Genomic DNA, 13,195 nt, shown 5'->3' on the forward strand with positions numbered 1-13,195 from the left:
CTGTTGAAGTTCAGAGAGCCATGCCAAAAGTATTTTGATATAAACATAGCATATTTTTATAAACATTAAATCCTCACTTATTTAAAAAAACAAATTTCCTAGCTGTTTGTATAATAAGATTTATTTCTGAGTTTAAATCTAAACCTTTAAGCAGAGGGTGACTCCGTTTCCTGTTACTTTACAGGTTTTAGAAATGCTTACTCTCCTAAATGAGTACCTTGTGTCAGAAATTTCCATAGACACATCACTCTGAGGTAACTTTTTGTTCTGTGAAAGTAGGTCTCAGTTAGGTATAACGGGGAGATGGCATCAAAAGCAGAAAACTTCACTTTTCCAGATGAAATCAATTTGGCATTTCAGCCTTTGTTCTGGTTCTGTTCTTATTGCAGTTTTTGGAGACCACGTGAAAATAAAATTTAAGTGCATGTTCTAAATACATCCGGTTATTTATTGAGACTTAAATATTTAATTTTGTCTTTATGTTGCTTAATTTTTGTATATGGCTCTTACTTGGGTATTTCATGGACATGCAGATGAAGATTCCTGAAACAACAAGTGATAAAAACCTAACCTTGGAAATAGAGGATCTCTGCAATGAAATGGCTTTTTTGGTCTCATTATCCTAAGGATTTTTCCTTATACAGGCCTGTGGGAAAATGTACTGTAGCAAATGTAAATTAAGACATTTTTCATAACCCTATGGCTGCATAACAAATGCAAAATGTTGCTGTCCCCTTAGAACAGAAAATCTGGTTTCTTCATTTCACATTTTGGAAGTGAGATATTAAGAGATTTTCTGCAACACCTGAGCCTTTGGCTACTGCTTCTCTGAGGTTTTGACATCCACAGTCAAAACTGTAAGTTTTGTGTAAGTTCTTGGGCCTAACTGGATAACCCTGTCCTTAGGTCAGTACTTGGTTGCAGTTAGGGGCAAAAGGTTGAATTTCAGGTCCCCAGAGCTTCTGATTTAAGTGGGGTGCATTCCCCCCTCAGAGCAGCCAGTAATGCTTTAGACACATCTTCTATAGCCCCCAGGTGCACAGTGATGATCAGAAATTATCACATCAGGCCAGAGCTTATCTGGCTCCATCACTTTGGCCTGCTCCAGGAGTGGGTCACACCCCAGGAGCAGGGTGACCTGAGGTGTGACTAGAGCATTCGCTCTATGGCTTTTTGGCTGTCAGTCTGGGCTCTGAGGAGGCAAGGATGAGAGGGAGGTCTTTTGCATGGGATAATAGAGGGTTTATTGCTCTGGGGAATCTTGGGGGCAAAAGACAGAAAATGCAAGTGTGCAACAGCTGAAATATGGAGGTGGTTCAAAGGGAGGGTACAAAGCATCAGCTGATCAGAGATATCCTGGGGAGGGTAAAAGGCAGGGTTTACAAAATCATCATCCAATGAGGGAGGGATGGGGGGGAAGGTTGGGTCACATGGACTAATCAAGCATTGAAATTTAGGGGATTTCCAAAGTGGAATTCCAAGCATGTGGTGGGTCTAGGGTAGGATTGACAGAAGACTCAGGGTAGATTGACAATGTGGGGTGGGAGGGTCTCATTTGGACCAAACCATCAACTTAGGCAATAACTGAACATACCATTAACAAGAAACACACTGCAACAAGAAATGTGTTTATGCTTTAACATTTTATTCTTTGGTAAGTATATGGAGCATAGCAAAGCCTGACCCTTCACTTCTAGTCAGTTAATAAAAACCAACATTTTTATAAAACAAACTAAAATACCAAAAGGATGACATTTGGGAGCTGTGTAATTAACTGGTTCTTTCTCATTGTGGTAAAACTATGTATGGGTTTGCTTTTAGCATGTGTTCAGAATTCTTTCCTTTTAGCATGTTTTCTCAGAATTAATTCTAGTGTTTGCCTGAGTTATAACACTATCTCATTCAAGAAACAGTTGGGTGAGACGAGATTAAGTGAAATCTGCTGCAAAGATTCTAAAGTCTTCAGCAGGCTTACAGAACTGATGCTTTATCATCTGTAAAGAACGTAAGATTCAACATGAAACCTGCTCTGGATGACCCTGCTTGAGCAGGGGGTTTTTCCAGCCTCAACCATTCTCCCATTGTGTGTTCTCTTACTGTATTGAGCTTTCTTTTCTTCCCTTTTTAAAAAATAACAATTCTGTGTAGCTAGTGAAAACAGGCAGTTGTTTCATTACATTTCTTCTGAATTCTGCCTAGGTTCTGAGGACAACTTTCCTAAACCATGTCCAGCCAAAGCATTGGCTTAAGTCCTTTGAGGTGACAAATGCTAAAGAAAAAGTTGCTGCTTTCATTCTGTGTCCTTTGTACTGTGCAGAAAAACCTGATTTCCTACAAGGGTATTTAAGCTGTGCTGCTGGGAATGCCTGACTGGAGAGCCTCATATGATCCCTTGGAAAGTGAAGGATTAACAGTGTGCTGTAGAGGAGTTAAAGAGCTCTGAAATGGCAAATGCTATCGTTTTACAAACCCTGTCCTTTAACAACAGTAGGCCATGTGAGGGAGGGCAAAAAGCTTCCTTAAAACTGATTCAACTCATTGAGACCTGTGGAAACTGTGATTCACCTCTTAGCAGTAATGTAGAAAACCCCAGAGTATCCCAGACAAAGCATTTACAGGCAAATTAAGAGCCTGCAGAGTTTGTGTATGATGCTGTAAATACTATGTGCTATCACCTAACCCAGCTATTAGGTCTCATTAACTTGATGAGGACTATTTGGTTATAATAAGTTTATGTTATATTCCTTGGAAATGGAACATGACAACATTACACCCCTGTTGATAAAAGTGACAGAATTATGTTCAATTACCTGTGGGAAGATACAGTTGTTATTAAATCCTGCGCTCTATGAAATGCAAATGCACATGTGTCCTTAGAAATAAATTGCTTCATCAATAACAGCCTCACCCCCCCATTACAGCAAGGCTGGTGTGTGTGCTGATGAGTTGGATCTTTGCCTTACTTTGTTTTCAATATATCAGACGTGCTGCTCCATCTTATTGTCCACAGAGCGCACCCAGAAACCACTTGATTTTCCTGCTGATATCTAATTTCTACGCTCCTCCAATTTCAAGTGGACTGCTGAAAAGTTTTCCCTTTTTCTAAACTAGAAAAGAGCAAGTTCATAGCAAGTATTTGAAAAGAAAACATTCTTTGAAAATGCTGTATTCAGACTGTGGACTTGGTTGTGTTGGATGCAGTGACAGGCAGAATTATGCTGCCTGTCACTTATAAAGTTACAAAATAAATTTTGCAAAATGCAAAGATTTAAGTGTCTTACAGTTTGTGAGCCTACATGTAATTTACCTTCTCAATGACAACAGGTTTATTTTACACAGCAGAAACTGCAATGGAAATCACATCTCACAAAATTATTGCCAACTGGCAACTGAAACCTAAATTTGGAAAGCCATTTAGTTTTCCTGTTAATCAGCTGTGCTTGATAAAATGGACAATAGTAAATTAAAATTATATATTAGTGAAGTTGCAGTTATCTATTGCTGTGTAAAGATAGCACTGGTAAAAATCAATTTTTTTGCCATCTTTAATTAGCCTTGTTCTATATTACAAGTGTAATTAAAATGCCATTAGTGGCATATTTCTAAAGAAATCAATTCTATTCATAAAATATTTCTTACGGGAAAAAGCAAAACAAAAACCCAAACTAAAACAACAAACCAAAAAAAAAAAAAATGCATGAGGTGGATTTTAGGAAGGTATGCTTTAAAATGCAATCATACTGCTCCCATGTTTTTTATTTTTCCAGTTAGTTTAGAAATGTCAGAAGGCCATCAGAGCTGTTTGAATGCCTAATCAAAGTAGAGCTGAATTTCTACATCAAAAACAAGACGTAAACCGATTTTGATGGTATCCTTTATCTTTCTCAATTCTTGCTCAATTAGAGTTTTATTGGCCAGGTGGACCTAATCTTTCAGGTTTTCAATGTAGGACTTTTTTTTTTATTATTTTATTGGGAGGATTTTGTACCAGCACCTAGAAAAAACAGACTCTAATCAGATGATCTGAATTATAGCCACCTATGCATGTAGAATTCCAATGATGCTACTGGAACTGCTCAGAGAAAGGCTGCTCATAGGGCAACTGGGAACACCAGCCTATGTTTTGTGGGGAGATTAAAAATATCACTTTGTCAGTATTGTTTAATATGTAAAACATGTTATGCAAACCCCAGTGCTCAGGGAAAGAGTATACATTTTACTTTTATATTCCAGTCATGCCAGGAGCTTTTGGAACTCATAACGAAAAATACTGTTGTCCATGGTCTTTGAATGTAAAACAGGCAGTAGACTTGAAAAAAGAATAATCTCTAGAGTTGTGTGACCTATTAGATTGAGTGTTTAATTAAAGAAAGAATCTGTAAAAGACAAAAGAATCCTCCATTCCTGTTAAGGCTGGGGGTCTTTATTCAGACCTGGAATGTCTGAAATCAGAACTCATGATTCAGTTAGTTTTCCCTACCCACCCCAGATATGTGATGCTGTATTCAGAAATAAAATCTCATTGGTGAAAAATAAGATATTTTCACAGTCAGACCAAAGGGAACTGATTAGCAATAGAGAGAGAAAATGAATGGGAAAAAAATTGAGAAAGTAGCATTTTCCACCTCTTTCATCTTCTGAATATATAAAAATACATTAAAAAATATACATATCTATGGAAATACATATAAAGGAGTTTATTATCCACAAATATACTCAAGCCTGATTTACAGTTTGTTGAAACTGATGAGAATTTTTTTCAATTATCTGTAGATCATTGCTAGGAGATTTATTGTTCTGAATCCAGATTTGTGGACTGTGGGTTTTCTATCACCATTTTAAAACATTCTTTAGATAAAAATACGAAAATTGAGGTTCTCGTTGTTTAATACTAATAAATTTCTTTTTATATGGATCTCATGTTCTTTCAACCTCAAATTTTGTGGCACAGCATGAAGAATCCTCAGTGGATTATGAAGGATCCAAAGAAACTGCACTTGTTTTATTTCACCAGGGGATTTGTAACCATCTGCAAGTGCACAACTGGACAGTTATGTGGCCATGGGTCTAAAACCCCAATATTCAGTGACATGGAAACAAAAGTTTGTTTGCTCTCCAGAATGAAAATAGCAAATCCTGTCATATAGCACTCCCTTGTCTCAGAATTTTTAACATTACCATCAATCTTTCTTTTCTATCTTACCAGTTTCTTTCTGGAGTTGTTTGGAGTGTTTGTTTTTTCTGTGAGTTTGGGTTTTTTGGGTTTCTGGTTGGAGTTTTTGCTTTGGTTTTTTCCCCCCCCTCTGGGCTTTTTGTGGTTTTGGGTGGGGTTTTTGTTGTTTGTTTGTTTTTAAAGCAATCCAAAGATGCAGTTGTGATTGAGTGAAACCAGTAGTTTCATCTCAGGGTTGTCAGATGTGACAATTAACCAGTGTTTGGATGCTGAGGGACACAGCACTTCTGGAATTGTCACGCTATATTTTGGTGTTAAGCTGACTAAAAATGATTTGAAGACAGTTAGTGGTCACCTCACTGCAGAAAGGGGCTGTCAGTTCTAGGTTTGGTCCATGAGGAACACAGAGCAGGTTTCGGTGGTATCACCACTTTAAACTCTTGTCTCCACTTAGTAAATCCCTTCCCACACTGATGTAGTTTTGTTTGTATCTCTGTAAATGTTAGTGGGGGTTAGGAACCTATCCCATGAAGTCATGGACAGAGTCAGCTGGCCATTACTGAAAAACATCCCAACACTAATACCCATATTTTAAAAATGGGCCAAAATTTGGGGTTTTGCTTTAATATTTGGGGACAGGCAAGTTGTCACTCCTTGTCCTATATTGAATGTAATTTCTTGTAAGTGTGCTATGTCTTAATAAAAAACAAATATCAGCATTGCCCTGTAAAAAACCAGCTGGTGGCAGTACTGGAGCTTGGTCTGAGGCAAGGATAGTTGTAGCATGGGACTCCTTTTTCCAGCTTTCAGCAATTCACTGTTTCCCACTCTCTCCCGTTTTGAATGTTTGGTGTTTTCACTCCCTCACTGGCAGAGGCTCCTTATGCTGGGGAGAGTGGGGTGCACTCCTCTGCTGCAGCTTTGCTGCTCAGATTAGAAGATAAAGTGCTTGTCCTCAAAGGCAGCACTACCCTGTAAAATATTCCTTGCTGAGGGGAGCAGGTGGAAATCTCCTCCACCAAGGGTGTGCCAATGCTGCACATGTGGCTTTACATTCCTGGGCTTTCAGTTTAGCTCCTCACTCTATGTTGTCTGAAATTTGCATGTTTTTTTTTTTTTATGATGGTGACTTACCTTGTGCAAACCCTTGGCTCTGAGTATTCCAAGCAGTACTGAATCCTTGCTGCTTTGTACACTGGAATATTTATAATGCAAATTAGTCCCTGTGTGGAAACAAAGGGGGTCCATGCCTTGGAAACTCAGATCATGAGCTGTTGACAGGATTCTTTTATTGTGTTTTATGTCTGTTCACATTGTATCTGACAAAGTACATGTATTAGCTGTTAATATGTTTTCCAGCGCTTCTGGTAGTGAATGGTGCTGCATGGCAACACATTCACCCCACCCTCAGTTCAAAGAAAGAAAATCTAAGCCTAACTCAGATACCATTGTATGCCAAATTATATTACTAAAAAAAAGTCATCATATCACTGTAATTTATCCTCTGTGCTTCCCAAGGCCAGCAGGAACTTCTCTGCATTACACACTTCTATGTTAATTTTTAAAAGCTATCTCTCTTCTAATGTACAGAAGTACTTCAGTCTCTTGTTGGGATTTGAAGAGGATGACAGATTCTGAAGCTCTTGCCTGTTTAGATACTGAAGTCTTGATGATGCCTTTGACTTGTAGATGTAAGTTGCTACTTTATGGCGTTTCCTTCTCAGCTGCCTTTTTGCCTGTGCGTGGTTTTTTTTTCAGGGCACTGTTTCCATTGAACTGTCTTTTAAAACAAAATCACATATTTAATTATCAGACAACCCAGTCCACCATGTCAGTTAAAGGATCATGAAACAGTGGCATATTTGTCCTTGACTGTCTCATTGATGGTTTCCAATACTGCATTATATAATGTGGTAAATTACAGAAGTAATAACTAAATACTGCATGATCCAGTATGGGGAAAAAATCCTTATAACATTTCTCATGGAAAGATCCTCAGATATTATTTGCATCTCAGAAGAGTTAAGATGGCTCAGCTGGGACAGAGCTGACCTACCTCAGCCAGGAAGAATAATATTATTTCACTTCTACAGTTTCTGATTATATATGATATTTGAATCAATTGAATCAATTGAATTACATGGTAGCATAACTAGTTTGCAGATTTCACATTAACTATGTGTACTAGTTTGAAATCAAACCAGTGAGAGATCGCAAGTCAGAATTATAATTTAATAGGAAAATGATAAAAAGAATAAATGCAATAATATCAAAAACACTGACAGAGTCAGAATACAGCCTGGAACCCTGTTAGGGTGATGGTAGTCGTCCAGATGAGGTGGTCTTGTTGAAGCGTGATCCTCTGGAAGAAAGGGGGTCTGGTCTTCAGCTGAAAGTCCAGCAGTAGCTCCTGTCCTCTGGAAGTCCCATAGGTAAGGGCTGCTGTGGTGTTCGAATTCTCAGCTTATATCCAGTATGGAATGCTTGGCTCCTCCCTCGGGGAGGAGCATCTCACAATGGGATGGTGAGTCATGAGATAAGGCCTTGATGAGCCATTAACAGAAAACAGTCCAGGAGGAAGTTATCTCTGAGTCATGCAGCAAGGCAGTGGTGGGCCCATTAACAGGGGACAATACAGGGGGAAGTTATCTATGGGTCATGGGGCAGGGCATTGATGGGCCCATTAACAGAAGGTAGCCCGGGGGGCGGGGGGGGGGAGGCAGGGAGCACTGCCTCACCTGGTTTCAACAGTACATGAGGATGGTGATAGAATATACTGCAACCCAGGACATAATCCACCCCTTATTCTATTACCATCTACATAATTCCAAATCAGTACCTTCCTTAAACTCCACACACACACATATATATATATATATACAATGGAACCTTACACACAGTTCTCACTTAAAATGAGGTCTCCTTGTGGCACACATCGGGTTTCCCCATCTTTCCGCATTACCCACCAAGTGCAACCAGGTCCTTGAGCGAAGACAATCCCACGGATAGGTTTGCTCTTGCCTGAGGTGGGATTAATCCAAACAGTCTTTCCTAACATACCTCTCATGTGTACCACAGGGACTTTATCTCCATCCACCGTGTGCAAGGGTTCAGACTGGGCAGGACCAGCTCGATTGATGGATCCTCTGGTGTTAACCATCCAGGTGGCCTTTGCTAAGTTCACTTCCCAATTTTTGAAGGTTCCTCCACCAAGTGCTTTTAGGGTAGTCTTGAGTAGTCCATTGCACCGTTCAACTTTCCCAGCAGCTGGTGCATGATAAGGGATATGATAGATCCATTCAATTCCATGTTCTCTGGCCCAAGTACTTACGAGGCTGTTCTTGAAATGCGTCCCGTTGTCTGACTCGATTCTCTCAGGGGTGCCATGTCTCCAAAGGACTTGCTTTTCCAGGCCCAAGATGGTGTTCCGGGCAGTAGCATGAGGCACAGGGTATGTCTCCAGCCATCCAGTGGTTGCTTCCACCATGGTCAACACGTAGCGCTTGCCTTGGCGGGTTTGGGGAAGGGTGATGTAGTCAATTTGCCAGGCTTCCCCATACCTGTACTTGGACCATCTTCCACCGTACCACAGAGGCTTCACCCGCTTGGCCTGTTTGATTGCAGCGCAGGTCTCGCAGTTGTGGATAACCTGTGAGATGCTGTCCATAGTAAGGTCCACCCCTCGCTCACGAGCCCATCGGTACGTTGCATCTCGTCCCTGATGACCAGAGGCATCATGGGCCCAACGAGCTAAAAATAATTCTCCCTTGTGCTGCCAGTCCAGATCCACCTGTGATATTTTCACCTTGGCAGCTCGATCCACCTGCTCATTGTTACGGTGCTCTTCATTAGCCCGACTTTTGGGTACATGAGCATCCACGTGTCGAACCTTCACGATCAGCTTCTCCACCCGAGCGGCGATGTCCTGCCAAATCTCAGCGGCCCAGATGGGTTTCCCTCTGCGCTGCCAGTTGGCTTTTCTCCAGCGATCCAGCCATCCCCACAGAGCATTAGCTACCATCCAGGAGTCAGTGTAGAGATAGAGCCTCGGCCACTTCTCTCTTTCAGCAATATCTAAAGCCAGCTGGACAGCTTTAAGTTCTGCGACCTGACTCGATCCACCCTCTCCCTCGGTAGCTTGTGCAACTCGTCGTGTGGGGCTCCATACAGCAGCTTTCCATTTCCGGTTAGTGCTTACAATTCGGCAGGAACCATCGGTGAAGAGGGCATATCGTCTTTCACTCTCCGGTAGCTCATTATATGGTGGGGCTTCCTCAGCACGTGTCACTTGCTCCTCTTCTTCAGAAGATAATCCAAAAGTCTCACCTTCAGGCCAGTTTGTTATAATTTCCAGAATCCCAGGGCGGTTCAGGTTTCCAATACGGGCACGCTGTGTAATGAGGGCAATCCATTTGCTCCAAGTAGCATCGGTGGCATGATGCGTGGAAGGAATCTTTCCCTTGAACATCCACCCCAGCACCGGCAGTCGGGGTGCCAGAAGCAGCTGCGCTTCAGTACCAATGACCTCTGAGGCAGCTTGGACTCCTTCATAGGCGGCCAAAATTTCCTTCTCTGTTGGGGTGTAGTTGGCCTCGGATCCTCTGTAGCTTCGGCTCCAGAATCCCAGTGGTCGACCCCGAGTCTCACCAGGCACCTTCTGCCAAAGGCTCCAGGACAGACCATTGTTCCCGGCTGCAGAGTAGAGCACGTTTTTCACTTCTGGCCCCGTTCTGACTGGACCAAGGGCTACCGCATGAGCGATTTCCTGCTTGATCTGGGCGAAAGCTTGTTGCTGTTCAGGGCCCCAATGGAAATTGTTCTTCTTGCGGGTAACCAGGTAGAGAGGGCTCACAATCTGGCTATATTCAGGAATGTGCATTCTCCAAAAGCCTATGGCACCTAGGAAAGCTTGTGTTTCCTTCTTGTTGGTCGGTGGAGACATCGCAGTGATCTTATTGATGACTTCAGTGGGAATCTGACGCCGTCCATCTTGCCACTTTACCCCCAGGAACTGGATCTCCCGGGCAGGTCCCTTGACTTTGCTCCTCTTGATGGCAAAACCAGCCTTCAGGAGAATCTGGATGATCTTCTGTCCCTTCTCAAATACTTCTGCTGCCGTGTTCCCCCACACAATGATGTCATCAATGTACTGCAGGTGTTCTGGAGCCTCACCCTTTTCTAGCACAGTCTGGATCAGTCCATGGCAGATAGTAGGACTGTGCTTCCACCCCTGGGGCAATCGGTTCCAGGTATACTGCACACCCCTCCAGGTGAAGGCAAACTGAGGCCTGCACTCTGCTGCCAGAGGAATGGAGAAAAACGCATTTGCAGTATCAATGGTCGCGTACCACTTTGCTGCCTTGGATTCCAGCTCATACTGAAGCTCCAGCATGTCTGGTACGGCTGCACTCAGTGGTGGCGTGACTTCATTCAGTCCACGGTAATCCACCGTCAGTCTCCATTCTCCACTGGACTTACGCACTGGCCATATGGGGCTGTTAAAGGGTGAATGAGCCTTGCTGACCACCCCTTGGCTCTCCAGCTCACGAATCATCGTATGGATGGGGACCACAGAGTCTCTGTCGGTGCGGTATTGCCGACGGTGCACTGTTGCTCTGGCAATTGGTACCTGTTGTTCTTTAACTCTCAGTAGTCCCACAGCAGAAGGGTTGTCTGAGAGACCAGGCAAGGTACTCAGTTGTCTGATGCCTTCTGTCTCTAGAGCAGCTATCCCAAAAGCCCAGCGATAACCTTTTGGGTCTTTGAAGTACCCGTTCCTGAGGTAATCTATGCCGAGGATGCATGGGGCCTCTGGACCAGTCACGATGGGGTGTTTCTGCCACTCATTCCCAGTTAAACTCACTTCAGCTTCCAGTACCGTGAGCTCCTGGGATCCCCCTGTCACCCCAGAAATAGAAATGGGTTCCGCTCCCACATACCTTGATGGCATTAGAGTGCATTGAGCGCCGGTATCAACCAAAGCCGTATATCTTTGTGGGTCAGATGTGCCAGGCCATCGGATCCACACTGTCCAATAGATCCGGTTGTCCCTCTCCTCTACCTGGCTAGAGGCAGGGACCCTCTAATCCTGGTCATGGTGCACGTTGCTCTCCTCCGGTGAATATGCTCTTGATGTCCCTTCAAGAGGATCACTCATATCATCATTTCTATACCTTCTGATGTTCTGGCCACGAGAGACCGGAGCGGCGCTGGCTCTAGATGAGCTCCTTGTGGTAGTTGTCCCTCTTTTTAGTTCACGTACCCGGGCTGCTAAGGAGGAGGTGGGTTTTCCATCCCACTTCCTCATGTCTTCTCCATGCTCCTGGAGAAAAAACCAGAGGTTACCTCGTGGAGTGTATCCTTTCTCCCTGGCTGGGGAATGCCTACTCCTAATAGCAGAGACTCTTGTTGGTTCTGGGGAGACGTGGTAAATTTCTTCCTTAAGTTCCTTTTTTAGTTTCTGATGGCCCTCTTCAATCAAGCTCCGGACTTGCTCAGCCAGCCTTGTTTCCACAGATGAGACATGGGTGCGAAACGGGGCAGTGACAGTGTCCTCGTAGATTCTTAGTTTATTGGCCAGGACACCCACCCTGTCCTCACCTTCCCTCCATTGCAGTGTTGCCAGGTAACGGGAGTACATCTCTGGTCCAAGCCGTGCAAATCTCAGCCACATCTGTGACGTGCACTGGACACCATCTGGGCTCTTAGGAAATCTCTCATCTTCTGCAAAAATGATCTCCAGCACAGCCAACTCCCTCAGGCATCGGATACCCTGTTCCATTGTGCTCCATTTTCCCTGGTGCACCTGGAGGTCTTCTTTGCAGAGGTATCTGTCCCTTACACTTGTCAGCAGTCGCCTCCAGAGGCTGAGAGTTTCTTGGGTTCTCCCAATCCCCTGGTCAATGACCACATCCCGGGACAGCGATCCCAGTTGCCTGGCCTCACTTCCATCCAGGATGGTGTCGTTTGCTGCAGCGTCCCAGATGCGGAGCAGCCAGGTTAGGATGGACTCGTTCGTCTGGCGGGTGAATTCCCTCCGCAGGTCACGCAGCTCACCTAGGGATAGAGAGCGAGTGATAATCTCTGGTTCTGTCTCCTCCGCTGCGTGTGAAGGTCCTGCCTCACCCTCATCAGTCACTATGCGGACTGATTTGCTTTTTGATTTCTTTTTCTGAATGGGGGCAACTTCTACCGGTTTAGGCTGCTCTGGTTCGGTGACTGTTTGTGTGGAGGTGCTCATGGCCCTTTTGGTTCCTTTCTCCTCTGTGGTAGTCTGCGTAGACATGGACGCTGTTGTTTTGCTCTTGGTTCCTTTCTCCTCTGTGGCAGTCTGAGTGGACACGGATGCTGTTGCTTTGCTCTTGGTTTCTTTCTCCTCTGTGGCAGTCTGCGTAGACACGGACGCTGTGGCTTTGCTCTTGGTTCCTTTCTCCTCTGTGGCAGTCTGTGTGGTCATGGATGCTGTTGCTCTGCTCTTGGTTCTTTTCTCTTCCTCCTCAAGAAGACGCTGTACCACACCAAACAGTGCTTTGTTTCTAAGCATGGTGTACATGGTGCAGGCCATGCAGAGAAAACAAAACAGCAAGACTAGGCTGTCCTTGGCATCCAGAGAGAACTCAATATTTTTAAAAACTGCTGTGCCTGACCTGAAAGGCTGGAAGAAACCACTCTCCACTCTTCCCACCAAGGGCAGGGTGCGATTGTTGAGAAGGTCCCAGATGTAGCAGCCCAGACTAGGACAAGCAAACAAAATTGAGTATATTTTCCGAATGGTATTCATTGCCTCACAGGTTATCATGCCATAAGCATAATAAACCAATAAAGCAATTCTCATACCATTCCCTGGTCTCAACAGGAGCAATACAACAGGCAAGTAGTTCCCCATGTGAGGGAAAATATAGAGAGCAAGATACAGTACCCATATAGACAAGCCAACCACCATGGTGGATAGGTTTCTGTTAATATGAAATTGCAATTCTGACTTTCTCTCAGGTTAATGCCCCACGTTGGGCGCCAAAATAT

The 13,195-nt window shown here is 43.7% G+C and overlaps 1 protein-coding gene across 1 annotated transcript; it reads right to left on the reverse strand.

The window, feature by feature from the left end:
* Window positions 1-6,982: 6,982 nt before the first annotated feature.
* Window positions 6,983-11,739, reverse strand: LOC147651599 (uncharacterized). The gene is made up of 3 exons (XM_086841929.1): window positions 11,113-11,739; window positions 8,247-10,471; window positions 6,983-7,069 (listed from the first exon to the last, which is right to left on the reverse strand). The coding sequence occupies exons 2-3, from the start codon at window positions 10,113-10,115 to the stop codon at window positions 6,983-6,985; spliced, it is 1,956 nt and encodes a 651-aa protein (XP_086698055.1). The 5' UTR covers window positions 10,116-10,471; window positions 11,113-11,739.
* Window positions 11,740-13,195: the final 1,456 nt, after the last annotated feature.

Source organism: Cyanistes caeruleus, chromosome 9 (assembly GCF_971803275.1).
Source record: "Cyanistes caeruleus chromosome 9, bCyaCae1.hap1.1, whole genome shotgun sequence".
Taxonomy (NCBI): domain Eukaryota; kingdom Metazoa; phylum Chordata; class Aves; order Passeriformes; family Paridae; genus Cyanistes; species Cyanistes caeruleus.

Excerpts from the sequence above, each read along its gene's own strand:
- LOC147651599 (XM_086841929.1), bottom strand. The coding sequence starts at position 10,115 with ATGTCTCCACCGACCAACAAGAAGGAAACACAAGCTTTCCTAGGTGCC. Across the intron at positions 7,070-8,246 it reads ATGGAGATAAAGTCCCTGTG|TATTGGAAACCATCAATGAG; the intron begins GTACACATGAGA and ends TATATAATGCAG.